This window comes from Leptonychotes weddellii, chromosome 9 (assembly GCF_054177405.1).
Source record: "Leptonychotes weddellii isolate Sample4059 chromosome 9, ASM5417740v2, whole genome shotgun sequence".
In the NCBI taxonomy this organism is placed as follows: Eukaryota; Metazoa; Chordata; class Mammalia; order Carnivora; family Phocidae; genus Leptonychotes; species Leptonychotes weddellii.
In genome coordinates, this window is record NC_138377.1 from 73,714,923 (window position 1) to 73,741,741 (window position 26,819).

Genomic DNA, 26,819 nt, shown 5'->3' on the forward strand with positions numbered 1-26,819 from the left:
CGCTGAGCAGAGAACCAGATGTGGGACTCGATCCCAGGACCCTGGGATCATGACTGAGCCAAAGGCAGACACTTAACAAGTGAGCCACTCAGGCGCCCCGCATTTCTGGGATTTCTAATAATATTGAACATCATGTTATCGGTTTATTGGCCACTTCCGTTCCCTGTTTTGAAAATGCCTATTCAAGTCATTTGCCCTGTTTTTTTTTTCTATTGATTTATCTTTTTATTGTCGATTTGTAGTTCTTTATACGTTCTGAGTATTAATCTTTTGTTAATCCTTCGTTAGGCATGAATATCTTCTCTCTCTAGCTAAATTGTTAGTCTTGGAGGTGGAGAATAGGGGTAGAGAGTACACAATAGTCAGACCAGTAAGAGTCCTTTAGGTTTACAACTGCCTGTTTCCCTTACTGCGCGCTCTCCACATCTGCCAAGCTGCTGGAGGCACAGAGCACGGCCTGTAAGTGCCCAAAGAAGATTGTCCAAGGGCCAGGGAAGGTTACAGGCTGTTTCTTTTCGCTTTTTTAGAGAATCAATCACAAGGCAGGTAAAGAATCTTTTGAGTTTTCAGATTTTGAAACATCTAGATGAAGGGGTGGACACACCGAGGTGCACTTGGCTGCCCTCTCATCGGGGGCTGGTGCCGGAGATGTAATCTTTCTGCTTCAGGTGTTGCCTAGCGATTTCCCGCGCGTGCGCTCCATCTCTCCAGCTTCGCGGGAAGCTCTCCCAAGTGGGGGCCAGATTCCATTGGTTTAAATCCCTCCGGGACTGGCACACAACCAAACGCTCAGTTCCTTTATAGATTTACCTATGGGGCCACAGATATGCAAGGTTCGGCCGCTGCACTGGAAATTACAGTCAGGGAGGCGAAAATGCGCAGTGCACACGAAGTGGCATTGTAGCTTTAGCCACAAGCGTCCCACCCCTGTCTCCTGTGCGCTGACGGAGTCCCCGGAGAACGTGTCCTGGGGACGAGAAGTGGGGATCCGCTAAGAGCTTTAGAGGCGTCCCTGGGTCGGGGTGGGCTGGAGCTTGGGAGGGACCTTTTGGGAGGGTCGCCGATTCCTCCCTGCTCTGCTTCACAGGGACGGGGGCGGGGACCAGCAGGACTTTGGAACCTAGTGCCCGAGGTGTTGCAGAAAGAGGGCGCACGGTCAACACGCCCGCTTTGCAGCACGGCCCGCCGCAGCCCGCCGAGCCCTCTGGCCCACCCCCTACTCCAGGCAGCGGGAGCGCGCCAATGTGCCAGAGCACTGCCCCAGAGCACTGCCCCGAGGGCAGGGGGCGGGCCCGAATCATCAAGTGCGGGGGCACGTCACGGGCGCCCGCTCCTGATTGGCCGGCCGCGGCCGTCACGGGCCGGGCGCACTGGGATTGGCGCCGCCCGAGGCCAGAGCTGGAGTAACTGGACTCTGGGCGGCGGGTCGCAGTCCCAGAGCTCAAGGGGCTGGCGTCGGCGCCGAGCCCAAAGCCCTGGGTGGGAGCCTGGCCGGGACGCGCGCACCATGCCCTACGTGCTCATCAGCACCCAGATCCGCGTGGTGAGTACCCGCCGCCCCGCGAGTTGGGATGGAGTTGGTTGGGGCCGGGCCCGAGCCCGGGCAGAGGGCGCTGCCACTGCACCTTGGCGCCTCCCTCTCGGGCAGCGCCCGCCAGTGACTGGACCCGGAAGCCGCCCGGGACACGCCCCCTCGGGCCGCGGGTCGGAGGCTGGGGAGCGCACTCAGCCGGGATCGCGGGATTCGGGGAGTTCTGGCCGGCCGGTGCTTCCAGTGCCGCAAAGCGGGTGGGGTGCGTGCGTCCCCGCGGCCGAGTGGGCTCGGGGCGCTTGCGGCTCCTGTCCTACCTGCCCGCCCGAGGAAGCCAGGAAGCCCTGGCCTCACGTGTGCAGCACCCACTGCTCTACACAGAGCAGCTCCGCAGGGGTTACGGGGTGGGTGGGTGGGAGTGGAAATATTTGGGGGGAAAGAGGTTTGGAAAAGAAAAGGACATGCTAGGACGCTAAAACACATATGCCAAGTGCCTGGCCCATGCACAGCCACTAATAGCACCCTCAGGCACTTCGAGAAAGTCTTTAGGAGAGAAAGAAGGGGGAGACAGGCCCTGTGGTTAGAGGTGGGGAGACCATTCCGGAGTCAGAAGTGACGCCCCTGTCTCTGGGTGAAATTTCCTCGTCCAAGACGGTGCTGGTCGCCCCAGGAATCCCCTTTTAACTTCAGAATGGTACGACTGGGCACCCCAGCCAGCACCTCCGTCCTTTCCCACTACCGAGGTGCTTGGGTGATCCATCAGCACGTGCACAGCTCCTCTGAGATGGAGATAGCGGGTGGGGGGAGGGGTCGCCATGGGACAGGCGAGGTCTTGGCGGTGCCCTAGGGCAGTGGTTTGAGAACCAGTTACTTGGGCAGTTAAAATGTGCACTCCTGGGCCCCTTCCCAGACCTTCCAAAACACTCTCTAAGCCTGAGGCTTGGGAATTCAGTGCTCTTCAGGGGATTTTTTTTTTTTTAATAAATAGAACAGCTTTACTGATATATAGCATACATGTCACAGAATGCACCAATTTAAAGTGTACAATTCGGTATTTTGTTAAAGCATGCTCAGGAGTTGTACAGCTATCACCTAATCAATTTTAGAACATTTCCATCCCCTTGAAAAGACACCCTGTACCCATGCCCTGTATCTTAGCAGTCACTCCTCACTGCCTCTGAGCCCCCCAGCCCTAGATAACCACTCATCTACTTTCATGCCTGGCTTCTTTCACTTTTACGTTTTCAAGGTTCATCCGTATTGTAGGATGCGTCGGTACTCATTCCTGTTTTGCCAAATAAGATCCCATCGTCTAGCTACATCACAGTTTATTCACGCGTCAGTTGACAAACACTTAGGCTGTTTCCCCTTTTGGGGTCTTGTGCATAATGCTGCTATGAACACTCCTGTACAAGTTTTTGTGTGGACCTGTTTTCATTTCTGTTTTCCAGGTGATTCTGACACATACAAACATGGATAGTGATACCTGGCAGGAAGTTGCCAGGAGGCAGGCAATGTCCAGCTCAGCTTGGAGCGGCCAGGGACGCCTCACATTGCCAGGCCTGCTCACTGAGGGCTCCACCCTTTCCCAGCTCGTGCTCAGCCCCCAGTGTTCCTCTGCACCCTGTCCGGCCTTGAACTGAAACTGGCTCAGGGCCAGCAGGCAGGGGAGGAAGGACAGAGAGACCCTCCACCTCTCCCTGGCAGCCAGCCAAGCAGCCACTGTGGCTTATCTTGCAGGAGGTGGGCCCTACCATGGTGGGCGATGAGCACTCAGATCCAGAGCTGATGCAGTATCTGGGGGCCTCAAAGAGAAGCGCCTTGGGAAACAACTTGTAAGTAGTGGCATTCCTAAGGATCTTCTCCCTGCCGGCCCCGAGACCTGCCCATTTCCTTTACGCAGCCAAGCCCAGGGATGACGCCACTGCCTAGCGTCAGAGGCCCTGCCTGCATCATGGGGATCTGTCCTCTGTGGGGTCAGTCCTGTCTGCAGCTTCACCGCAGCTCCCAGGCTTGCTCTGAAAGCTCTCACTGGCCCTCCCTTCACAAGGGAACCCCAGGACAGAGTCCAGCTGGTAGAGGACTCCATAAGTGGACTGTTCCTTGCCCTGCCCTCTCATCTCGGAGCTGGACCCCACCAAGACAAAGAAAGGCACAGAGGGAAAGGTTTCTCTCGAGCTGGCTGAGTAAGAAAGCTGAACTCTACAAACAGGCAGCAGGCAGCCTGGGTCCTCCTTCCAGCTCAGCTGCTGCCTGGGGACTTGGCCACGTCCCCTGGCGTTCACACCAGCTCCACAGGTGTGGAACTCGTGAGAAGTGCTCCAAGAATGAGCCCCAGTTCAAAGAGGGGAAAGAGGAGGCAAGCTGGCCCCAGCCCCTTGGGTCAGGGTTGGAGGGCTGAAGCCAACCCCATTCCTTTACCACGAGGCACTTGTCTCAAGATGCCCAGCTTGGGGCTTGAGCCCTTTACCTGACAACCCTTCATAATCAATCAACCCTGAAAGAAGGGACAGCATTCTGTGCTAGGGGGGCAGCACCCAGAGCCAGGAGCTATTAGGGGCCAACCTGTTGCTCCAGGATTGTGGGACAGGCAGGGCAGCAAGAGGGGGCAGAGCCGTGGGGGAGGACCCTGGAGAGAACAGGCCATTCCTCCTGAATAGTGCAGTGGCCCAGCGCACATGGGGCTGTCATCAGACTAACATGGGCTCTACAATCCATAGGACATTTGGAAAGCTACCCATCCCCTCCCAAGATTTCTTATTTATAAAATGGGAACCTTCCTTAGGTTGTCGGGAGGAAGAAACAAGCTATACAAGTCAAGTGCTTGGCAGGGGAGGGGGCAGGGAGTGTGCACTTAGCCGGGCACCTAGAAGGCACGCAGCCAATACCAGTCACTACCAGGATCCCTGACCAGGCCTCCTCAGCAGCAGACATTAGCTGTGTGCGAGGAATCGGCGCTCTGTGCCCCCTCAGGCTGTCCTTCCCCCCCCTTCTCTTCACAGTTATGAGTACTTTGTCAGCGATCCTCCTCGCATCGTCCTGGACAAACTGGAACGCAGGGGCTTCCGTGTGCTGAGCATGACGGGGGTGGGCCAGACGCTGGTGTGGTGCCTGCACAAGGAGTGACCGCTCCCACTGAGGAGCACACAGAGCACCCCTTTCTTGAGCGGTTGCCGTGGGCCCTGATCCTGAGTCCCCATTCACTCTCTTCCCAAATTGTCTTTTTCCTTAGCCTGGCCCCACTGGGCAGTGAATGGCCTTTTCTGAAACGTGCCTCAGCCAGGGGGAGAGGGCAGGGCCCTTGCCCTGGTGCTCCCAGCTGCCCCTCCAGCTTCTCGGCCTGGCTGAGAGCCCTGGAGGAGGCCATGTCCTGTGGGCAGGCTGAGGGGCCCGAAAGAGCCAGGCTGTCCCTGGCCAGGAACTGGGAGCCCCCCCAGGAGCACGGCCCCAGGACTGGGCGGGAGGGTCCTGTGTAGCTAGTCCAAGCCAATAAAGGCCTGTGATGAGTGGTTGCCCCTCTGCTCTGCCGGCTCACTGACTCTCACCGTGCAGAGCACCTCCCTGGGGGTCTGCTCACGCCTGGGGAGGAAGAGCCAGGCCTGGGTGGAACCCTCTCAGGCAGAGCCCACCAGGGCCACGCTTGGGCGGGCCAGCACCCAACACCTACAGATACAATAGAGGTAGACTCTTGTTAAAAAAAAAAAAAAGAAAAAAGTTTATTGGTGACGTTCAAGAAGAGGGCCGTGGGTGAGTGGGCTGTGGGCTGGAGGCAGGAGGCTACGTGGGCTGCCCCACCTCATCCTCCCGCTGCATCTGGGTGATCAGCTGTTGACGCTCAGCCGCCTGGCGCATGCGCATCATGACGAGGCTCTCATAGTCCCTCTCGGACAGCACTGAGCCCTGGGGGACAGAGGGGACCGGGGGACGGTCAGGGTAGCAGGGCGCAGCCCCCCACTCCAGACTTGGAGGACTGGGCCTAGGCAGAACTACAGTCCTGAGTCAAGGAGTGAGGCTGCCCGGTACTTCTCCGCGGGCTCTCCTCCCACCCATCACAAGCAGCCCCCAGGCCTTCCATCAACAGTCAGCCCTGCTCCATCTTCTCAGGCTGAATCACTGCGTGCGCCAGCCAGGCCCTGTCTCCCTTCATTTCCTCCTCGCCCTTTGTCACTCCTTTCGGCCACCCGTGGCTCGGGCTTCTCACAGGTTTCCAGCGAAGGCGCTGTCAGAGGGGCAGGAGAGCACCGCCCCCTCCCCGCGGTCTGGCTCCTGCCAGGACAGAGAAGGGAGCCCTGCCCTAGACGCAGGCTCAGTCAGCCCCCGCGCTAGAAGGAGAAACAAGCATGAGGCCACCCGCCTCCTAAAAATACACACCAGGGCTACAGGAGGGCGGGGCCCAGTGCCTTCTTTTATGATCTTGCCAGCGCAGTGCAGGGGATTAAAGAGTGCTCTATGTTCATAATCAAAAGAATAATAAACAACCAACCCAACGCGCCAGTGTTGTGGGGTGGAGAGGCAGCTCTCCAGTGGAGCTCAGATCCACCCACCCCACACCCTGATAAGGTCTGCAGTGGCAACGAAATCACTTCTCCCGTCGGTACAGCTGAAGCTTTGTGAAGTGTGAAGCCCACCTGAGCTGGCACAGAAGTGAGCCAGGCCAAGGGGGCTGCGGAGCAGAGCCAACCGCTGAGCCCTCTTCTGTGGCAGACCCAGCGAGTGCACGCTCACGGAGTAAGTTCAGTGGTCAGTGACCTGGGGAACGTGACGGGAGTGACTGGGGTTGAGATGCCAGACCCTGGCCAACTGGTTTGAAGTAAGGGCTGTACAGAACCAGGAAGTGTGACTCAGCCCAGATCCCCCTGCTTCTCTGACAGTGCCAGCCTCCTTGTCTGTCCGGGGGGCTGCGGCAGCTCTGAGGACAGTAGCCCCCCCAGCCAGGCCCACCTACCTACGCTTGGCCCAGGGCACTGCTGACAATTCAGGGCAGCCCCATGTGGCCCAACCCTTTCCACCGAGGAGGGACCCCAAAGAAGGCCCAGGTGGCCCAAGGCAGGAGAGGAGGCAGCAGGACCAGGGCCCTCAACTGCTCTCTCCTGCCCTGAGGCTACGGGAGTAAATCCAGGAAGATGAGGAATTGCCAGACTGGCTGTCAGGCCTCAGGCCAGGGGAGAGCAGTCCTCCCTCCCCAAGGTAAGGCTGCTCTGCAGAGCGATCTTCAGAGTCACCCCGGCGTGCCCTGAGCCCAGCCGTGGGAGGAGCCAGCCCTTTCCAGGCATGGGGCTGCTTCCCGTTAACACACCCTCTACCCCTTCCTTCTCATACCTTAAGGCTTGGCTAAGGAGGGCCTGTCACAGGCCCCAGGACTGAGTCACCCACACTAGTGACAGGTCTCTCTTCCTTCCCCAACAACTGTTCCACATGCCTGCCTTTCAATTAATTCCCACCCTCCTTGGGCTCCTCCCTCCCGGATACTTGGGGGGCAGGAGGGGGGTTGGGGATCGAGGCCCATGGGCTAGGGCCCCAGGCAGAGAGGCTGTGGGGGGAAAGGGGAGCAACGTGGTGACACACAAAGCAGGGCTGCCCCCAGAGAGTCCTCAGGGGAATCCGAGGCTCCCCAGTGCCCTGGGGTGTTGGCCACAGCTGGCCCAATCCTGGCCCGCGGATGCTGCAATTACCTAAGAGCATGAAACCCGGCTTCCCACCTGACTGAGTCACCTGAAAACAACACATCCCCACTGCCACACACCGGCACAAACAGCCAAGCCACTAATCAAGAGTCCGGGAGCTGCGGCGGAGAGGCCAGGTGAGCTCGGGTCTACCCGGAGCAGCCGCCGCCGGGGAAGCAGTTCAGGCGGCTCTAGCACCGAGAGATCCATCTCTGGCACCTCGGCGGGGCTGCCCGCACTCCGACTCCAGTAAGTGCTGCTTCTTCCTCTTGGCGTTTTTCCCCACTGCCCGATCAAGTAACCAGGCCGCTCCTGTCCCTCTGGGAAACTCCTGTCGCCAGGAACTCCCACCTTTCTGCTCTCCCGGACAAAAGCACCCTCTTGCCAGGACCTCTTGCCACCGTCTAAGATGCTGGCCAAAAGTCCATGCTTCTAGCCCACTAGGGCTGTCCCCTGGTTCTTGCCAGTCACTGCTCCAGCGGGAACCTAATGGTCCCCAGCTACTCTTGAACTGGGCTGCTGAGGTACCAGGCTCGTCTGCTGGCTCCCCTGGGTGCCATGGAGACCTGGCGGAAAGGCTCCTTCCGCAACGCCGCCTTCTTCAAGCGGCTGAGCCTAGGGCGGCCGAGGCGACTCCGGCGACAGGGCAGTGTGCTCAGCCAGGCGAGCACGGCTGGCGGGGATCATGAGGAATACAGCAACCGAGAGGTCATCCGGGAGTTGCAAGGGCGGCCAGATGGCCGGCGCCTGCCCCTGTGGGGGGACGAGCAGCCCCGGGCCACCCTGCTGGCCCCACCCAAACCTCCCCGCCTCTACCGAGAGAGCTCCAGCTGCCCCAACATCCTGGAGCCCCCCGTTGCCTACACCGCTGCCTACTCGGCCACCCTGCCCTCGGCACTCTCCCTGGCGGGCACCTTCCACCACTACTCTGAGGACAACCTTCTGGACACTCCCTCCTTCCAGGGGACACCTGCTCCAGACCTCAGTGATCCCTTCTTCTCCTTCAAAGTGGACCTGGGGATTTCACTTCTTGAGGAAGTTCTACAGATGCTGAGGGAGCAATTTCCGAGTGAACCTGGCTTCTGAATGGGGTGCGGGTGGGCAGAGGTGGGGTAACTGGAAGAGCCGGAAGCCTGGAAAGAGGGTGCAGCTGCAGATTAAGAAAAAGGTAGGGATAGGAATCCAGGATCCTGCCTGCCCTCCGGGTCCTGAACAGTCCTCCACGTTACGCCGGAGCGGAGGGACAGAAGGACAGAGGCAAGCTGGAAATGCTGTGGAGGGGGCACTTGCTGGCAGGAGCCCTGAAGGCAGTTGGCTAGGCTGGGAAAGGGAGGCCACGCCTGTAACCACAGGGACGGGGCAGAGGCCAGCAGAGGGGGATGGCAGCACAAGGGGTCTCAGGGAGTGGAGGCCATGCAGACTGTGCAGGTCAGACAGGTGCCCTGCACCAGCCCCTCTGAAGCCACTGTTAATAGACATCACAGGACAGGACTAGACAAAAGTGGTCCCCCCCACTAGCTACATGTGGCTGTTCACATTGGAACTAAGTAAAATTAAAAATTTAGTTCCTTGGTTGCACTAGCCACGTTTCAAATGTCCAACAGCCACACGTGACGAATGGCTACCACATTGGACAGTGCAGGCTGAACATGAACATCACTGGAGAAAGCCCTAGTGGGCAGCATGGGTCTAGGCCACAGCCTGGAGCCACGAGGGCCACGGTGGGCGAGGGGGACAACCAGGCCCTGCAGGGGAGGGGAGGGGCTGGCAGAGTAGGAAGAGCGAGGCAGGTAGAGGTGCAGAGTACAACTCGGGGAAGGCCAAACAAATCATTTGCCGAAGGGACAAGAGAGACAAGCTGCCAACGCTGCTGCCCAGAGCACGCCCTGAGCCCGAGGAAGGAGGCTGTAGGGACTGCCAGCCAGAGGCACAGGGGTGCTTGGGGGAGTTCCCACAATTATTAGTGATGGGAACCCCTGGGAAATGTAGCAGAAACAGTGGCAGATTTCCCTTTCTGCCCCAAGAGCATAGGAGAACCAGATCAGGGGATGGACACAAAACTCGTGGCTGTTACTGTGAAGAAGCTCAGCGGGTCTCCGGAATTCTCCACCAGGATTGGGGAGCTCTGCCTTGCCCGGACCCCCTGATGATGGGGGCCTGCCACCCAGGGCTGAGCCCACTGGTCAAGGCCAAAGGCTGTGCCAGTGCTCCCGGCTTGTGGCCTGGCCAGAAGACTTGAAACCAGAACCACACTGGCTGGTCACGTGGTTCTGACACGCTAGGCCCCTCCAAGCCTGGCAGAGGCGGAGAGAAGCTTCGACGCATGCTGCTTGCACACCCAAGCCTATGGCCTCCCTCTTCCCTCCTCTGCGCGGACTTGCGGAGTTGAAAGCCTCCCCACCAGATGCAGGAGAAAATGAATAAAGTTGTTTGTAACATGGCCTATGGAGTGTCATCTGGGGCTGTGAAATGCTGGGACTTAACAGCAGGGAATGAGGTCTCTAAAGAAGGGCTCCGACCCGTTCATCTTTCTCCTCTGCCCAGGATCTGGGCCACACTCCCAGGGAGCTTCCCGTCCTCCCAGCCAGCTGAGGAGCGCACAGGAGAGCAGGGATGGCGTGGCTGAGGCAATGAGAGCAAAGCCCTGCGGACCCCCCGGGACCCTCTCCCCCACGGGTCGGGCTGTGAGCATGGCAGCCTGAGGCTCCCGCACAGATCCGCAGGCCATTTCAGAGAAGGGACAGCTCTGGGCCCGAAGGCTCTCTGTCCCGCCAAAGTGGGGTGGTGTAACCAGGGCCAGGTGCGCGCGTGTGCAGGTGCCGAACAGAACGCCTCACGCAGCCGTGAGGACCAAGAGCCAGCGCGCAGGTGGCGCCCCAGGGCCAGCAGGGGAGCCAGTGCTGATGCTGAGGGATTTGGCCTCTTGACAGTAGGCCCCTGCCGGGGCAGCCCCGGACACACCTGGAACTGAACCAGAGCCGGGTAGCAAGCAGCTTTTCACACTGCCTGCCCCTTCCTTCCCTGCGGCACCAGGCAGGCAGTCGAAGTGCCCAGTGCTTCACACCACAACCAAGCAGCCCGTGGGCCAGGAAAGCCCCTCTGGGCGATGGTGGGAGCCCCAGGCGGAGACCGGGGGACATGGAGGGAAAGGAAGGTCTAAGAATTCTGAGCGGGGTGGGGTCCTGGCACTCAGAGACAGAAAGAGTCAGAACAGAATCCCAGTCCTGTTCAGGTTGGCAAACCTGCCAATCTCACTCTGTTCCTGATGACCTGGATTTGGGAAGAAAGGGCCCTGAGCAGAGCCCAGACAGAAAAGGTCCCTCAAACCCTGAGCAGACCCAGCTGAGGGAGGTGTGGTTCCTTACCTGTGACAGTCCTGGGTGGCTGGGGCCCCCCACATCCTGGGGCTGTCCCTCCAACCAGGAAATCTTCAGAGGGTTATCGACCAGGCCCACTTCATTTTGGACAGCCAGCTCCTGCCAAACACAGTACCCAGTCCTTGGTCCCATGGCTCCAATCAGCCATAAAGTGGCTCTCTCTACACCCGCAGAAAGATTCAGAACCAGCACTCTCATCCTCCAGGCAAAACCAAGCAACCTTCACACAATGACAGGCTGAAGCTTTGACCCTCCTCATGGGTGAGTGGGGGCTACGAGCCTTCTAACTGGGGAGTGGGGGGAGAGGCAAAGCATGCCTGGAGGCATGTCAGCTTCCAAAGGAAGGGAGAGGGTGTGGAGCCAGGCAACAGGGAACAGTCGGTCTATGCTCTCCTTCATCCCCAGAGCATTCTCCCGCTCTTACCTTCATTCACTGTGCCTCTACTCCCAGGAATCGGCGGGGGGAGGCCCTCTGGGAGTGTGGATACCTAAGCTCAGAGGGCCCACAGTACTGGCTCCCTACTCTGGAATAGTGGGGCCACCATGGCCCCCCAAAGCCTCCCACAGCACTCACCGCAGCCTTGATGGTTGCAAACTCCACCACGGCAGTGCCAGCCTTCTTACTGGAAAGCACCAGGTGGAGCACCTCTCCATACTGTGAGGACAAGGGGGTCCCAGTAAGCATGGCTCAGCCTTCGGGAGCAAGACAAGTTTGGGTTGGCCTGAGGCCTGCCAGGGCATTTTTGGTTGGGGGATAATGCTTTGTTGCTAATTTCCCAGAGAGGGATCAGAGATGGGAAAGAAAGGAGATTTTTGCTGGGATGCGGAAGGATGGCAAAGGAGAGCCGGGCAAAGGACTGAGGACTCAGACTGCCACCAAAGGTGGGGAAGGGGATGGGGCTTCTGTGCCAAGTGCCCACCTTGTCTCTCCCCACACACTCCAGATGGCAAGGACTAGAGCAGGGCAGGGAAGGCGACACCGGCCTGAGGGTACATGGCAACCCAGGGACCAGAGGGCCGTAGCTGGGGAAAGCCTCTAGGCTGCGCTACGGTCTGTGAGGCAGAAAACGTTTAGGCATGGAGATTTGGGGTTTTGGCTGAGATGTAGACAGAGATGGTAAAGAGGGAAGGCAGCAGGGCAGACCTTCTGGAAAAGCTGTAGGAGGACATCTCTGGAGTAGCCGCCTTTTGACTCATCTTCTTTCTTGCACTTCCATTTTAGCTGAAAAGACATCAGTGAGTGCCACCATTAAACTCTGACCTCGGCCTGAACTGTCCCAGCGCCAAACCTGAGCTTTACACTCTGAGCGACACTCATGGTCTTCCAGGCACTTGTCATCTAGGAAGCACCACCAAAAATATGTGTTCCGCTTGAAAATGGACAGGGAGGGTGGCATGCTCACTGGAAGCCGCACTTCCGGCCCCATGAGATGCTCCCCTTCCAGGGCTTCTGGGGAGTGCTGCCTGGCAACCGCCAGGGCTAAGGGGGCCTTTCGGGGCGAGCTCTGAGAGGCCAGCCCGATCCCCAGGCAGCGGGAGGACAGAAGGATGTGGGTGGTAGTGCTGGCTCCCAGAGGCCCAGCATCCCCGCCAGAACCCCTTGAGCCCCCAGAAGGATCTGTTCTTGCTGACAAGAGGTAGTGTGCAGTGGCTCATGGATCCCACAGGGGGTTTAGCTTGGGAGTTTAGCTTTAGCTCACCTTTAGCTTGGGGGTTCCTCTGCCTTCAGGATTTTCTGCCTTTCCTAAAAATTTTGGGAAAATTAGCAAGGTAGAATAGGAGGGAGCCAGCAGGTTCTCTAAAGGAGACACAAAGACCTATAAAAGGTCACTCCTTACCAAAGGCAGTATCTGCCCTCCCTACTGATGAGCTTGGTGGGGAAGGTAGAGGCAATCCCACCCCCATCCAGAGGAGCTGCCACCTCAAGGGCGGTCTGCCCGGCTGCCTGCTGAAGGCCACGATTAGCACTCTGCCAATAAAGGTTGAGACAGAGGTGCAAACGCCATAGTTCTACTGAAACAAAGTATCCCAGAGCCTTTCCTCTACTGATCTGCTCTAAAATAGAGCCAGCTCTGCTTAGGGCTCAGACAAACAGGGCCAGGAGATCTCAGGCAGAGTGAAAAACAAATAGGCCCCAGAGAAGTGGTGGGAAGAAGGGACAGGTGGTGTATGTCTGAGTCAGGTGGCCCCAGGGTTGCAAGCAGGTGGAAGCCTCCAGAGCAACTCCACCAAGCAGCCAGTGTGCCTGCTCTGGGCATTTGGAGCTGCCTCAGAGGGGAGGTACGTGGAGGTGAGAGACGCTTACCTCTCAACCTCTGCTCCCGTTCCTGGCGTATCTGCTCCTGGATCAGCCTCTGCTGTTCCTCCAGCTGCCGGGAACCCTCTTCCCGAAGGCGTTCAATCTGCAGAGCGGGGTTGGGGGGAGTGACAATTCTGTGCAGATCCAATTCCAGGTTGGCTCACCTTGTGAAGGTCCCTGGGAGGCTCCACCTGCAAGCTATGGCTCAGCAACCTGTGGGTTGGACAGATTACCCAGATCCCACAGAAGAGGGAAAGGGCATGCCGTCCACAGCCACGAAAGCCACCGAGGCCCACTCTCCTCCTTTTCCTGCAGATAGATTTAGGCTGGCACGCCTGGATGCTCACCTCCTGCTCCAATGTCCTGGTGCTCCGGCTCTCCTCCTCCTCCTCACTGCCATGGGCCTGGGCCTGCCGCTCTCGGGCCTCCAGGTCTGGGCACAAGAGTTGAATGACCCAGTGTCTGGTCTAAGCAGTTTCTACATGGCCACAGCCTGCCCAAAGTCTCACGCAGGATGAAACCATAGAGTAGCTCCACCCCCTTCCTCCATGCCCATGTGCTCCCAAGTTAGCCTTTGTTGAGAACAGTCAGAGCACAGACGAAGCATGGGCTCCAGCTGAGTGGCCAGGGTCTGGAAGAGTTACATCAGCTCACGCTGACCAAGCTGGTTCTCCGGCCAGTGAACAGGGTGTGCGTGGGTGCTTATGTCAGCAGCCCAGGGTCACGTGGCAGGGACGCCGAGGGTGGAGCCGCTGGCCTGCCGCTGTGGTTTGGCACCACAGCCTGGCCTCCGCCTTGGCGGTGATGCTTCTCCCACCCCCGAGATCAAGTCCCCACCGTCTCCTTTACCTCCCTCTCAGCTCACATTTACCAAGCCTCACTTTGGACCTGACTCTGGTGGCTCCTACAGGCATGGCAGAGTCTGTGTGAGGACATCACACCATGTCCTGGAGCCCTTCCCACCTTCCAAGAGGAAGCTGCTTGTGGCCCGAGGCCAGGCCAGCTGCTGTGACAAACCCTCCTCTCGGGCCTGGCACACACAGCTTTCCTCTCTGGGCACTTTACTTACCTAGAATCACCAGGGTTTTTTGTTTGTTTTTGACAGCAAGGTGGATGGACTGGGATGGTATATGTACATATTAAATATGTGGATGTCAAACAGGCAAGAAGAAGGGGAGAAAAATTGGGTAAAGACTGCCTGGAACAATCTTATTGCAGTGATGAAAATGTTCTCAAACTGATTTATAGTCATAGTTGCACCATTTGGGAAATTTACTCAAAACCATTGAATTGTACACTTCAAATGGGTAGATGTTATGATATTCAAAATACACCATAATAAAGCTTTAAAAAAAAAAAAAAAAAGAATGCCTGGACCTATTTGGATTCTTCTGAGGGGACTCCACAGAGTGAAAGCTCTGTGCAGAAGTGAGGCTGGGATGCATCAAAAGATCCAGGACGGCATGCTGAACAAGAACACAGACTTTGCTCATAGTGCGTGGTTAACTCCAGCAAGTTCTTATCTTTTTTGTGCCTTAGCTTCTTTATCTATAAAAAATGGATTTAGTAATACCTACCTCCTTGGATAGTTGTGATAATTAAAGGAGGCTGTAAAGCATCTGTTACAATGCTAGCTGGTAGTAAATCTAGTCACTGTTGTTATTCCTAATTGTGTCCTTTAAGACCCATCCCTGATAGCAGGGCTCTGCCCAGACCTGGAGCCAAAAAGCTCTGAGGTGCTAGAATTATAGCTCCAGGAAGAAAGGTGAGGGGCTGCATGAAAATGGCCCAGGGAAACCAAAGGCCACCCAGCACCACGATGTCACCTACCAAGCTTCACTTTCTTCCTTCTCTCATCAAGTTTCTGGGTCCTCTCTGCTGCCTGCTTCTTGGCTTTCCTGACCTTGTCATATGCAGCCTGGCAGGAGAAAGGAACACGGAGGAGCAGTCAGCTTGAGGACAAGCCTGGAGCCCAGCCATGTAGCCCGAGAGCCGTCAGGAAGCAGCCTAGCAACCAGGACTCAGGCTGGGGCAGCAAGGACTGTGCCGCAGGGCAGAGTATAGGGGACTGAGGCCGAGGGGCCACAGTGGTGTCTAACCACAGGGACAATCAGATAGAGGAGGATGAGCTTACCCTGGCTGCAGCATCGGTCAGTACCTCCAAGGCCTGAGAAAGCTGGTGGAAGAGCTCAGCTAAAATATGGATCAAGAAAGAGAGAGGACAAAAATGAAGTCATGGGCGCCTGGGTGGCTCAGTCAGTTAAGCATCTGCCTTCAGCTCAGGTCATGATCCCAGGGACCTGGGATCAAGCATCAGGCTCCCTGCTCCGTGGGGAGTCTGCTTCTCGCTCCCCCTCTGCCCCTTCTCCTGCTCATGCTCTCTCTTTCGCTCACTCTCTCTCAAATAAACAAATATAATCTTAAAAAAAAAAAAAAAGAATAATGAAGTTGGGCTTGATGACGGTGTGCTCCCTCAGAAAAGCACCTCAAAGAAGCCACGGGCTGGCAGGAAGGCCGACATCAGCAGATGATGGACCAGCAAAGGAATGGGGGTGTACAGGCAACTGACCAGATGCCCCTCACATGCAAAGTGCAGGTTTGGGGCTGCACACCCAAAGCCAGGCTGCCTGTGCGTGCCAGCACTCCCCAGCACGCACACGGGAGCGGAGATGGGGAAGACACCACGTCCATGTGAGCAGGTCTCACCTTCCCACACCCGGAGAGTCTCACCTGCTCTGGGATTATCCGGATTTTTGTCTGGGTGGCAGGAGAGGGCCTTCTGCCTATATGCCTTCTTCACCTGGAAGAGCCAGAAGATGTGGTTGTTCACTCTCTCACCCCAGGACAGAGAGGAAAATCTCACTAACGAGATAAAGGGAATCCAGGGAGTGCTCCCCCGCGCTAAAAGAGAGGCTGCTGGCTCCTACGCAGAAACAGTCACCTCACAACCTCTGAGGAGTTTTGCAGGGGAGGAGGCAAAAGCCATGGAGGGAGCTGACTGCTGTCCTGCAGCAGGGAAGCTGGACCTACTTCCTGCTGAGCACCAGTCTCACCACAGACGATGTAGAAGGGCTCCTGGCAGGGGCAGGTTTCTTTACAGCCACCTGGAAACAGGCACTCACGTGCTCTTGGTGGGCATGTAAACTGGGGCACCCTTTCCGGAAGAAAATTTAGCCATACAAGTTTTAAAATGTATTTGCCCTCTGATCACTCCTAGGAATTTGGACTTGTAGAAGTATCCCAAAGCAAACATACAAAGATGTCCACTGCACCACTGTGTGTTTATTTTTTTTTAAGTTTTTTTTTTTTTTTTTTAAAGTAGGCTCCCACCCAGCATGGAGCTGAGTACGGGGCTCGAACTCATAACCCTGAGATCAAGACCTGGACTGAAGAGTCAGACACTTAACCGACTGAGCCACCCAGGCACCCCTAAAAGATTTTAAGTAATCTCTACACCCAATGTAGTACTCGAACCTACAACCTCGGGATCAACAGGCACATGCTCCACCGACTGAGCCAGCCAGGCACCCCTGCAGCAACGTTTATAGTAGATCAGCACCCACTGGAACGAACCAAAATCTCCATCAACAGAGAGACCCATTAAAAATACTACGATTGGGATGCCTGGGTGGCTCAGTCGGTTAAGTGGCTGCCTTCAGCTCTGGTCATGATCCCAGGGTCCTGGGATTGAGTCCCACATCAGGCTCCTTGCTCAGCAAGGAACCTGCTTTTCCCTCTGCCTGCCACTCCCGCTGCTTGTACTCTCTCTCTCTCTCTCTCTAGCAAATCAATAAATAAAATCTTTAAAAAAAAATACTATGATAGAAGTCTATATGTGCTGACTAGAAAGATCTTCAAGTCATCATCTCAAGCAAAAGAAAAAAAAATTTAACTCTGTATGATGACAGATGTTAACTAGATTTTTTTGTAGTGATGGTTTTGAATATATACAAATACCAAATCATTATGTTATACCCCTGAAACTAATACAATGTTATATGTCAATTATGCCTCAAAAAAAAATTTTTTTCAAGGTACAGTGCATGAAAAAAAAATAAGACTTAGAACAGTATATATAATATCACTTTAGGATTTAAAACAAATAAAAGAACTATAAATAGAAATATTTGGGCATGTGCATAGCCTTTGGCTTCTTTTTATTTTTTTTTTAAGATTTATTTATTTATTTGAGAGAGAGAGCAGGGGAAAGGGGCAGAGGGAGAGAGAAACTCAAGCAGAACCCAGCCCCCCGCCCCCACCCCCGCACCATGGAGCCAGATGTAGGGCTCGATCTCACGACCGAGATCAGACCTGAGCTGAAACCAAGAGTCAGATGCTTAACCGACTACACCACCCAGGTGCCTGTTTTCTTTTTTATTAGAAACTTATGAGAGGGCGCCTGGGTGGCTCAGTTGGTTAAGCGACTGCCTTCGGCTCAGGTCATGATCCTGGAGTCCCTGGATCGAGTCCCGCATCGGGCTCCCTGCTCGGCAGGGAGTCTGCTTCTCCCTCTGACCCTCCCCCCTCTCATGTGCTTGCTCTCTCTCATATTCTCTCACTCAAATAAATAAATAAAATCTTTAAAAAAAAAAAAAAAGAAACTTATGAGAAAAAAAGTTTCTTATCATAAGAAACCTAACAGTGGTTTCCTTTAGAGAGAGGCTGAAGATGGAGGGGAGGGAAACATTTACTTCTTATTTAAAAAAATTTTGTTTTGCCTCACATCGGGCTCCCTGCTCAGCAAGGAGCCTGCTTCTTCCTCTCTCTCTGCCACTCCCCTTGCTTGTGCTCTCTCACTCTCTGTCAAATAAATAAATAAAATCTTAAAATAATAATAATAATAAAAGGTATTTTTAAAAATATATTTTATTTATTTATTTGACAGAGAGAGAGAGAGCAAGAGAGGGGACACAAGCAGGGGGAATGGAGGGGGAGAAGCAGGCCTCCCGCTGAGCAGGGAGCCCGATGCAGGGCTCAATCCCAGGACCCTGGGATCACGACCTGAGCCGAAGGCAGACGCCTAACGACTGAGCCACCCAGGTACCCCATAAAAGGTATTTTTTTAAAGTATCTCTACACCCAATGTAGGGCTTGAATTCACAACCCCGAGATCAAGAGTCGCATGCTCCACCGAGCCAGCCAGGTGCCCCCATTTACTTCTTATTTTATACTTTTCTGTAGTTCAAGTTTTCAAACCTTAAACAGGTCTTATTTTATTATCATTTTTTATTGTCTCTTGGTGGGGAGGTTATGGTCCATCTTAAGTTTTTATCTTGTATCTCTGAATTAAAAAGAAAAAAGATTATTTCCTGTTAGTAAAAATAAACAAATGTAGCCACCAAAATTCTCTATCATCTATTGCGCACTCAGCTGTTTTAAAGACAAGGCAGAGCACAAAATCCCAGAATCGCCTCTGGTTCCTGAGGCCTTGCCCTCACTTCTGCCTGCATACCTTACCTGCCACTCAAACCTGCTGTGAGGAGGAGCCTCTGGACCCAGAACTTCCTCAAGTAGCTAAGCCAACTGGCTTTCTAGGCTTCTCAGAGGAAACCAATAAATACTTCTACCCAAAGCTGCTAAGTAAGGACTTTCAGAGGCAAGCAGCCAGCACCAAGGGCGGACGTGTGGACAGGCGCCTCACTCCACTACCACCTCCAGGCCCAAGGAGGGTGGGCAGCCACCTAGCCCAGGACCTCTAGGGTGTGCTGCCACCTGCTGGGCTGCAGCGGGCACTACATCTTCACCAGCCTGGGCGACCAGCCCATCAGGCTCTCGGGGCGCTCGTGGCTCAGCCCAGGAGACAGAATCCACTCCCAGGACAGGCCTTGAGCAGCCAGAGTGTAGATGTGCCTTCCTACACTCCCACCTTCCCAATCAGCTACCTGTGCTCACGTGGCCCACCTGCTTGCCTCCCCAACCCAATCTAGCTTTTCACCATTAAAAAATAACATCCAGCTCTGGTTTCACTATTAAAAAATTAATAATAAGAGAAGAGGTAATAGTTTTATATACAGTTTGCAACTGAAACATCACCTTTACTCTTTCAGCCCTTTATCAATCATTTTTTTCTCCTTCTTTTTTTTGCCTCCTACCTGTGCCCCTGGCTTCCTTTCTTTTTCATTTAAAACTAAGCCTTTATTATATTTCTTTATATATTAGGGTCCTTTATTTGTTGTTTTTCTTCAATAAGAAAACAATACTGATGTTCTTTCCCCAGTTCCCCAACTCTCTCTTCAAGGTTTGAGCATTAACTGGATGGTGGGTAGCCTTTTAAACCTTCCTCCTTGATAATACCAGCAAATAGGGCTCTTTTGAATTTTGTTTCTGCCTCTCTCCCACTCCTCTCTCTTTGGTGAAAAAAAGAGGCAGGGAGAAGAGGGTGTCTGTCACCTCAACGTGAAAGCTGCCTGCCCTGAGAATGGACTTCTTCAGGACCAGGATGAGGGCTGTGGCCTACTGATGTCGGGGCTTTTGAGGAACAGTTTCTTTTGTATCATGGGATTACTTAAAAGTATTATATGTTCACTTTTGTAAATCTGAAAGAAAGGGGGCAAGATGGACCGGTAAAAAAGCAAGATAGAAGGAGAATGGCGGGGGGACGCCTGGGTGGCTCAGTTGGTTAAGCGTCTGCCTTCTTAAGCGTCTGCCTTCGGCTCAGGTCAGGATCCCAGGGTCCTAGGATTGAGCCCTGCATCGGGCTCCCTGCTCAGCGGGAAGCCTGCTTCTCCCTCTCCCTCTGTCCTCCAGCTTGTGCTCTCTCTCTCACTCTCTATCTCAAATAAATAAATAAAATCTTTAAAAGAAAGAGTAAAGGAGAGAGAGAGAGAGCACAAGCAGGGGGAGCAGCCGGCAGAGGGGGAGGGAGGCTCCCCGCAGAGCAGGGAGCCCAATGCGGCACTCGATCCCAGGCCCCTGGGACCATGACCTGAGCCAAAGACAGACGCTTAACCAACTGAGCCACCCAGGTGCCCCTCTTTTTTTTTTTTCTTGTTTGAGAGAATGCTTTATGGACTTTATTCTAAAGGAATAATATTAAAGTATATTGTTGTGTGTTTTATAATTCATTTTGGATGTTCTGTATCAGAAAACTGGTTTTTGTTTTTGTTTTGTTTTGCGACACACACCTTAGAGTCCAGGTGCTTGTGGGACCTGAGTTGTGTTTAAGTATTTATTTTAAAAAAATCATGTCTCTGGGTTAGCCTGGTGATGGGTATTGAGGAGGGCACGTTCTGCATGGAGCACTGGGTGTTATGCACAAACAATGAATCATGGAACACTACATCTAAAACTAATGATGTAATGTATGGGGATTAACATAATAAAAAAATTTTTTAAAAATTTAAAAAATCATGTCTCCATTTGTACTTAAGCACTATTCTCTTGTGCACAGGTGAATATTTGCAATTATGTTTCATGTTGGGCATGACCAACTGCTGCAAAACCATAAAAAAGGGGACACAGAAACAAACAAAAAAGAAAACTGTTTTTGTTTTACTTACATAGGGAAACAAATTGCTCAAACTGAAAAAAATTAATTATGTAATAATGGGAAATTATATATATCAGTTTGCTTCCTTATCAATTCTCTTTCCAGAATGTGTTCCTTGGACAAATGTCTATTAACAGTCTCATCAGATCTTTTTTTTTTTTAAGTAACAGTATAACTAGACCTAGGTTACCTCCATCTGCATGGACCCCATCTTACCCCTGCCCTTCCAGCTCCATACTCCCCAAATTTACAATTGCCCTAATCAAATTGATATATCGGACCCCCCATTCCCTCAAGGCCTGGCCTGGACCTCAATTTCCAAACCATCCTTTAAATATATAAAGGGCTGATCATTCTGTATTTCAAGATCCTATCAGAAAAAATTACCAGTCTCATGCACTGGCTGGTTATTAGCAAGAAGAGAGGTAAGGCCAGAACGTCAATGTCAGGATGGTATTCATTTCCAAGGAGGGGTATCTAAAGGCTGTACTGAGAGCCCTTTAGTACAGCACTGAATCTACCCCACCTCCTGGGTCCACTGATGTAATATCTAGGAATAAAGAGGCTGAACTGGAGTTGGGAATATAGAAAAAAATCAGGTTATTTCCCTGATATTAAAGAGAAAGGACACTGTTTAGCAAGGAAGATGGCTGTGAAAACAATGAACTACATTATTTTATGTGATGCCGTAAGAGTGGTCCATGAGAATGAAAACACAGAAATAAATCCACAATTACATGGTCAATTAATCTTTGACAAAGGAGGAGTAAATATAAAATGGGGAAAAAGTCTCTTCAACAAATGGCCACATGTAAAAGAATGAAACTGGAGGGGGGCCTGGGTGGCTCAGTCGTTAAGCATCTGCCTTCGGCTCAGGTCGTGATCCCAGGGTCCTGGGATCGAGCCCCACATCGGGCTCCCTGCTCCGCTGGAAGCCTGCTTCTCCCTCTCCCACCTCCCCTGCTTGTGTTCCCTCTCTCGCTGTCAAATAAATAAATAAAATCTAAAAAAAAAAAAAAGAATGAAACTGGAGCACTTCCATTCACCACACCCAAAAATTCAAAATGGATTAAAGACCTATATGTGAGACTTGAAACCATAAAAATCCTTGAAGAGAGCACAGGTAATAATCTCTCTGACATCAGCTGTAGCAATATTTTTCTAGATATATCTCCTGAGGCAAGGGAAATAAAAGCAAAAATAAACTATTGTGACTATATCAAAATAAAAAGTTTCATGGGCGCCTGGGTGGCTCAGTTGGTTAAACGTCTGCCTTCGCCTCAGGTCGTAATCCCAGGGTCCTGGGATCGAGTCCCGCATCAGGCTCCCTGCTCAGCAGGGAACCTGCTTCTCCCTTTCCCTCTGCCTGCTGTTCTGCCTACTTGTGCGCTCTCTCTCTCTGTCAAATAAATAAATAAAATATTTTAAAAAATTAAGATAAAAAGCTTCGTCACAGTAAAGGAAACAACAAAACTAAAAGACAACCTACTGAATAGGAGAAGATATTTGCAAATGACATATCCAATAAAAGGTTAGTATCCAGGGGCGCCTGGGTGGCTCAGTCGGTTAAGCAGCTGCCTTCGGCTCGGGTCATGATCCCAAGGTCCTGGGATAGAACCCCGCGTCGGGCTCCCTGCTCAGTGGAGAGTCTGCTTCTCCCTCTCCCTCTGCCTGTCTCTCTGCCTACTTGTGCTCTCTCTCTATCTCTCTGCCAAATAAATAAATAAAATCTTTTTTTAAAAAAGGTTAGTATCCAAAATACTAAAGAATTTATAGAACTCAACACCCAAAAAATAAATATTTCAATTAAAAAATGGGCAGAAGACATGAACAGACATTTCTCCAAAGAAGACCTACAGATGGCCAACAGAAACATGAAAAGATGCTCAACATCATCATCAGGGAAATGCAAATCAAAACTATAATGAGATATCACCTCACACTGGTCAGAATGGCTAAAATCAAAAACACAAGAAACGGGTGCCTGGCTGGCTCAAACCATAGAGCATGCAACTCCTTTTTTTTTTTTTTTTTAAAGCTTCTATTTATTTATTTGAGAGAGAGAGAGCATGAGAGAAAGAGAGCATGAGCAGGGGGTGGGGCAGAGGAAGAAGCAGACTCCCCAAAGAGCGGGAAGCCTGATCTGGGACTTGATCCCAGAACCCCAGGATCATGACCTGAGCCAAAGGTAGACACTTAACTGACTGAGCCACCCAGGCGCCCAAGCATGCAACTCTTGATCTCAGGGTCGTTGAGTTCAAGCCCCACATTGGACGTAGAGCTCACTTTAAAAAAAACCCAAAAAACAAAACCTCAAGAATCAACAAGTGTTGGGCAAGGATGTGGTTAAAAAGGAACCCTCATGCACTGTTGGTGGGAATACAAATTGGTGCAGCCATTGGAGATTCCTCAAAAAATTAAAAATAGAACTACCCTATATCTAGGAATCTCACTATTTACCCCCCAAATACAAAAATACTAATTCAAACGGATACATGTACCCCAATGTTTACTGAAGCATTATTTACAATAGCCAAACTATGGAAGCAGCCCAAGTGCCCACTGACTGATGGATAAAGTAGATATGATACATATATATGTAGGAATATTATTTGGCCATAAAAAAGCCTGAAATTTTTCCATTTGCAACAACGTAGATAGAGCCAGAGAGTATAATGACGAACAAAATAAGTCAGTCAGAGAAGACAAATACCATATGATCTCACTCATATGCAGAATTTAGGAACTAAAACAAACAAGCAAAGAAAAAAAAAGCAAAAGAGAGAGAGACAAACCAAGAAACAGACTCTTAACTACAGAGAACAAACTGATGGTTACCAGAAGGTAGGTGAGTGGGGGGATGGGGGAAATAGGGGATGGGGATTAAAGAGTACACTTACCATGATGAAATAAAATATAATAAATAAAATGAAATAATTAAAAAAAAAAAAAAAGAATGGAAACACAGAGAAGGGAGTAACTAATTTTAGCCCTGCAGGCTTCCCAGAGGGGAAATATCTGAGCTGGGTCTGAAAGGTGAGTAGCTCTCCCAACAGAGAGCTGGAAAGGACATTCAAGACAGAGGGTGTAAATAGTCAAACTATGGAAAGAGCCTAGATGTCCATCAAGAGATGAATGGATAAAGAAGATGTGGTATATACATACAATGAAATATTATGCAACCGTCAAAAAAAATGAAATCTTGCCATTTGCAACGACGTGGATGGAACTAGAGGGTATTATGCTAAATGAAATAAGTCAATCAGAGAAAGACAAGTATCATATGATCTCACTGATATTGAGGAATTTGAGAAACAAGGCAGAGGATCATAGGGGAAGGGAGGGAAAAATGAAACAAGATGAAACCAGAGAGAGAGACGAACCATAAGAGACTCTTAATCTCAGGAAATAAACTGAGGGTTGCTGGAGTGGAGGGGGGTGGGAGCAATGGGGTGGCTGGGTGATGGACGTTGGGGAGGGTATGTGCTACGGTGAGCGCTGCGAATTGTGTAAGACTGATGAATCACAGGGGCACCTGGGTGGCTCAGTCGTTGGGCATCTGCCTTCGGCTCAGATCATGATCCTAGGGTCCTGGGATCAAGTCCTGTGTCAGGCTCCCTGCTCAGCGGAGAGTCTGCTTCTCCCTCTCCCTCTGCCCCTGCTTGTGTTCCCGCTCTTGCTGTCTGTCTCTCTCTCTCCGTCAAATAAATAAATAAAATCTTTAAAAAAAAGAAAACTGTGTTTCTTTAAAAAAAAAAAAAGACTGATGAATCACAGACCTGTACCCCTGAAGTAAGTAATACATTATACGTTAATTAAAAAAAAAAAAAAAAAGACAGAGGGTGTAAAAGAGCCTGACTTCTCTTAGAGTCCCAGACCAACTTAGAAGAGATATACAAGAGTTTTGCTTTAGGGGAGCCTGGCTGGCTCAGTCTGTAGAGCAAGAGACTCTTGATCTTGGGGTTGTGAGTTTGAGCTCCATGTTAGGTGTGGAGATTACTTAAAAATAAAATCTTAAAAAAAAAAAAAACAGCTAAAGGGGCGCCTGGGTGGCTCAGTCGTTAAGCGTCTGCCTTCGGCTCAGGTCATGATCCCGGGGTCCTGGGATGGAGCCCCACATCGGGCTCCCTGCTCGGTGAGAAGCCTGCTTCTCTCTCCCCCACTCCCCCTGCTTGTGTTCCCTCTCTCACTGTGTCTCTCTCTGTCAGATAAATAAATACGATCTTTAAAAAAAAAAAAAAATAGCTAAAAAAAGATTTTGCTTTAATGAGGGAAAGGTACTGAAAACAGAAAGGACATGAAAAAAGAGGGACATGGTTGCAATAAAGCATGGAAATAAAACTGTTTTTATTAAAGGATATTTTGGGTATTAGAAAACTTCAACCAGGGGCACCTGGCTGGCTCAGTCAGTGAAGTATGCAACTCTTGATCTCTGGGTTGTGGGTTCAATACCCACATTGGGTGTAGAGATTGTTTAAAAATAAAATCTTTTGAGGCGCCTGGGTGGCTCAGTCGTTAAGCGTCTGCCTTCGGCTCAGGTCGTGATCCCAGGGTCCTGGGATCGAGCCCCACATCGGGCTCCCTGCTCAGCGGGAAGCCTGCTTCTCCCTCTCCCACTCCCCCTGCTTGTGTTCCCTCTCTCACTGTCTCTCGCTCTGTCAAATAAACAAATAAAATCTAAAAAAATAAAAAAATAAAAAATAAATAAAATCTTTTGGGGCGCCTGGGTGGCTCAGTTGGTTAAGCGACTGCCTTCGGCTCAGGTCATGATCCTGGAGTCCCTGGATCGAGTCCGGCATCGGGCTCCCTGCTCGGCAGGGAGTCTGCTTCTCCCTCTGACCCTCCCCCCTCTCATGTGCTTGCTCTCTCTCATTCTCTCTCTCTCAAATAAATAAATAAAATCTTTAAAAAAAATAAATAAATAAAATCTTTTTTTTAAGATTTTATATATTTATTCATGAGAGACAGAGAGAGGCAGAGGGAGAAGCAGACTCCCCGTGGAGCAGGGAGCCCAATGAGGGACTCGATCCCAGGACCCCGGGACCACAACCCAAGCCGAAGGCAGACGCTTAACTGACTGGGCCACCCAGGCGCCTCTTAAAAATAAAATCTTAAACAAACAAAGAAACTTCAACCAAAGAAAAGTACTGGAAGAAGAGTAAGAAAATAATAAATTCATACAGCTTTTTTTTTTTTTAATTTTTGTTTTTTAAAGTAGGCTCCACACCCAACATGGGGCTTGAACACACGACTTAGAGTCACGTGTTCTACTGATTAAGCCAGCCAGGCACTCCTCATACAAACAAGTTTTAATGCACAGACCTGGGATGAAGAAATGCTGGGGAGTGAGAACATACATAAAGGTAAAGAAACACACACTGGGCCAAGAAGAGGAGAAAACAAAGGTAAAGAATGATAAAGTTACTCAGGAATGATACTGAAAATATAAGAAAGTTAATGTGATTCATAAGTTATTTGTGATTCGGGGCGCCTGGGTGGCTCAGTCAGTTAAGTGTCTGCCTTGGGCTCAGGTCATGATCCCAGGGTCCTGGGATAGAGCCCCGCAAGGGGCTCCCTGCTCAGTAGGGAGTCTGCTCCCTCTGCCTGCCGCTCCCCGTTTATGCGTTCTCTCACTCTCTCTCCCACTCTCTGTCAAATAAATAAATAAAATCTTTAAAAAAAAGATTTATAAGTTATGTGTGATTCATAAAACAGAGAGTAGAACAATTAGAAGGGAAAACTCCACAGTGTGGATGAGCAGGGCCAGACATGATGGGCCTGCTGAGATCAAGGGTAGTGAATCTTTATCAAGGATGAATGACTAAAGAAGCTTGTGGGATCTCTAAGCCCAAAGAACTTAAACCTCGACATTCTCTGTCAGCTATGAAAGTGTATCATAAAAAGCACAAAGGTAAGATTAATGACACACATAAGCCTGGCCAAGAAACAAACACTAATAAATGTAAAAATTCAACATATGGTAAAAAGTATTATTAAAATTTATTACACTAGTGAAGAAAAAGTTAAATCTTCATCTCAAACCATATACCAAAATAACTCCAGATAGATCAAAACACTAAATATAAAAAACAAAACTAGGGGCACCTGGGCGGCTCAGTTATTAAGCATCTGCCTTCAGCTCAGGTCATGATCCTAAGGTTAACCCTTAAAACATTCCCATCAGGTAGAAATTATTATAATCCACGTTTCACAAATGAAGAAACTGTGACAACAAAAGCAATTATGATACTGAAAATCCATTCAAAGACAAAACATGCAATCACTACTACAGACAATAACTGTTCTCCTCCACTATAGAAAAAAAGTGCCCCCCCCAATCAAGGGCCGTATGGGAAGTCTAGACTTCTATCCTCACCACCTGTAACAAACCACCTCAAACTGCCACTACGGTGGTGTCAAAAAGGCCGAGTGGAGAGCTTATCCTCACCAGGTGAAAATA

General features: G+C 51.5%; 3 protein-coding genes across 4 annotated transcripts in view; 2 read left to right on the plus strand and 1 right to left on the minus strand.

Moving 5' to 3' along the window:
* Positions 1-1,368: 1,368 nt before the first annotated feature.
* On the plus strand, positions 1,369-5,046 carry GCHFR (GTP cyclohydrolase I feedback regulator). The gene is made up of 3 exons (XM_006742474.3): positions 1,369-1,543; positions 3,272-3,366; positions 4,534-5,046. The coding sequence occupies exons 1-3, from the start codon at positions 1,508-1,510 to the stop codon at positions 4,655-4,657; spliced, it is 255 nt and encodes an 84-aa protein (XP_006742537.1). The 5' UTR covers positions 1,369-1,507; the 3' UTR covers positions 4,658-5,046.
* Positions 5,047-5,229: 183 nt separating this feature from the next.
* DNAJC17 (DnaJ heat shock protein family (Hsp40) member C17) overlaps positions 5,230-26,819 on the minus strand; it is a 43,064-nt gene continuing 21,474 nt past the window's right edge. Inside the window, exons 2-11 of one of the 2 annotated variants that reach the window (XR_004078570.2) lie at positions 15,601-15,670; positions 15,005-15,063; positions 14,701-14,788; positions 13,218-13,303; positions 12,877-12,973; positions 12,272-12,315; positions 11,716-11,793; positions 11,146-11,264; positions 10,560-10,670; positions 5,230-5,431 (exon numbers count right to left, since the gene is read on the minus strand). Coding sequence is in view for 1 of the 2 variants with exons in the window: in XM_006742475.3 (XP_006742538.1) it covers positions 5,309-5,431; positions 10,560-10,670; positions 11,146-11,226; positions 11,716-11,793; positions 12,272-12,315; positions 12,877-12,973; positions 13,218-13,303; positions 14,701-14,788; positions 15,005-15,063; positions 15,601-15,670 (837 nt within the window). In the remaining variant the exon portion in view is untranslated. The remainder of the gene's footprint in view (positions 5,432-10,559; positions 10,671-11,145; positions 11,265-11,715; positions 11,794-12,271; positions 12,316-12,876; positions 12,974-13,217; positions 13,304-14,700; positions 14,789-15,004; positions 15,064-15,600; positions 15,671-26,819) is intronic. The other variant, XM_006742475.3, reaches the window with a different exon arrangement.
* On the plus strand, positions 5,430-9,634 carry C9H15orf62 (chromosome 9 C15orf62 homolog). Its single transcript, XM_081830959.1, has one exon. It carries the CDS (start codon positions 7,753-7,755, stop codon positions 8,278-8,280), a length of 528 nt encoding a protein of 175 aa, XP_081687085.1. The 5' UTR covers positions 5,430-7,752; the 3' UTR covers positions 8,281-9,634.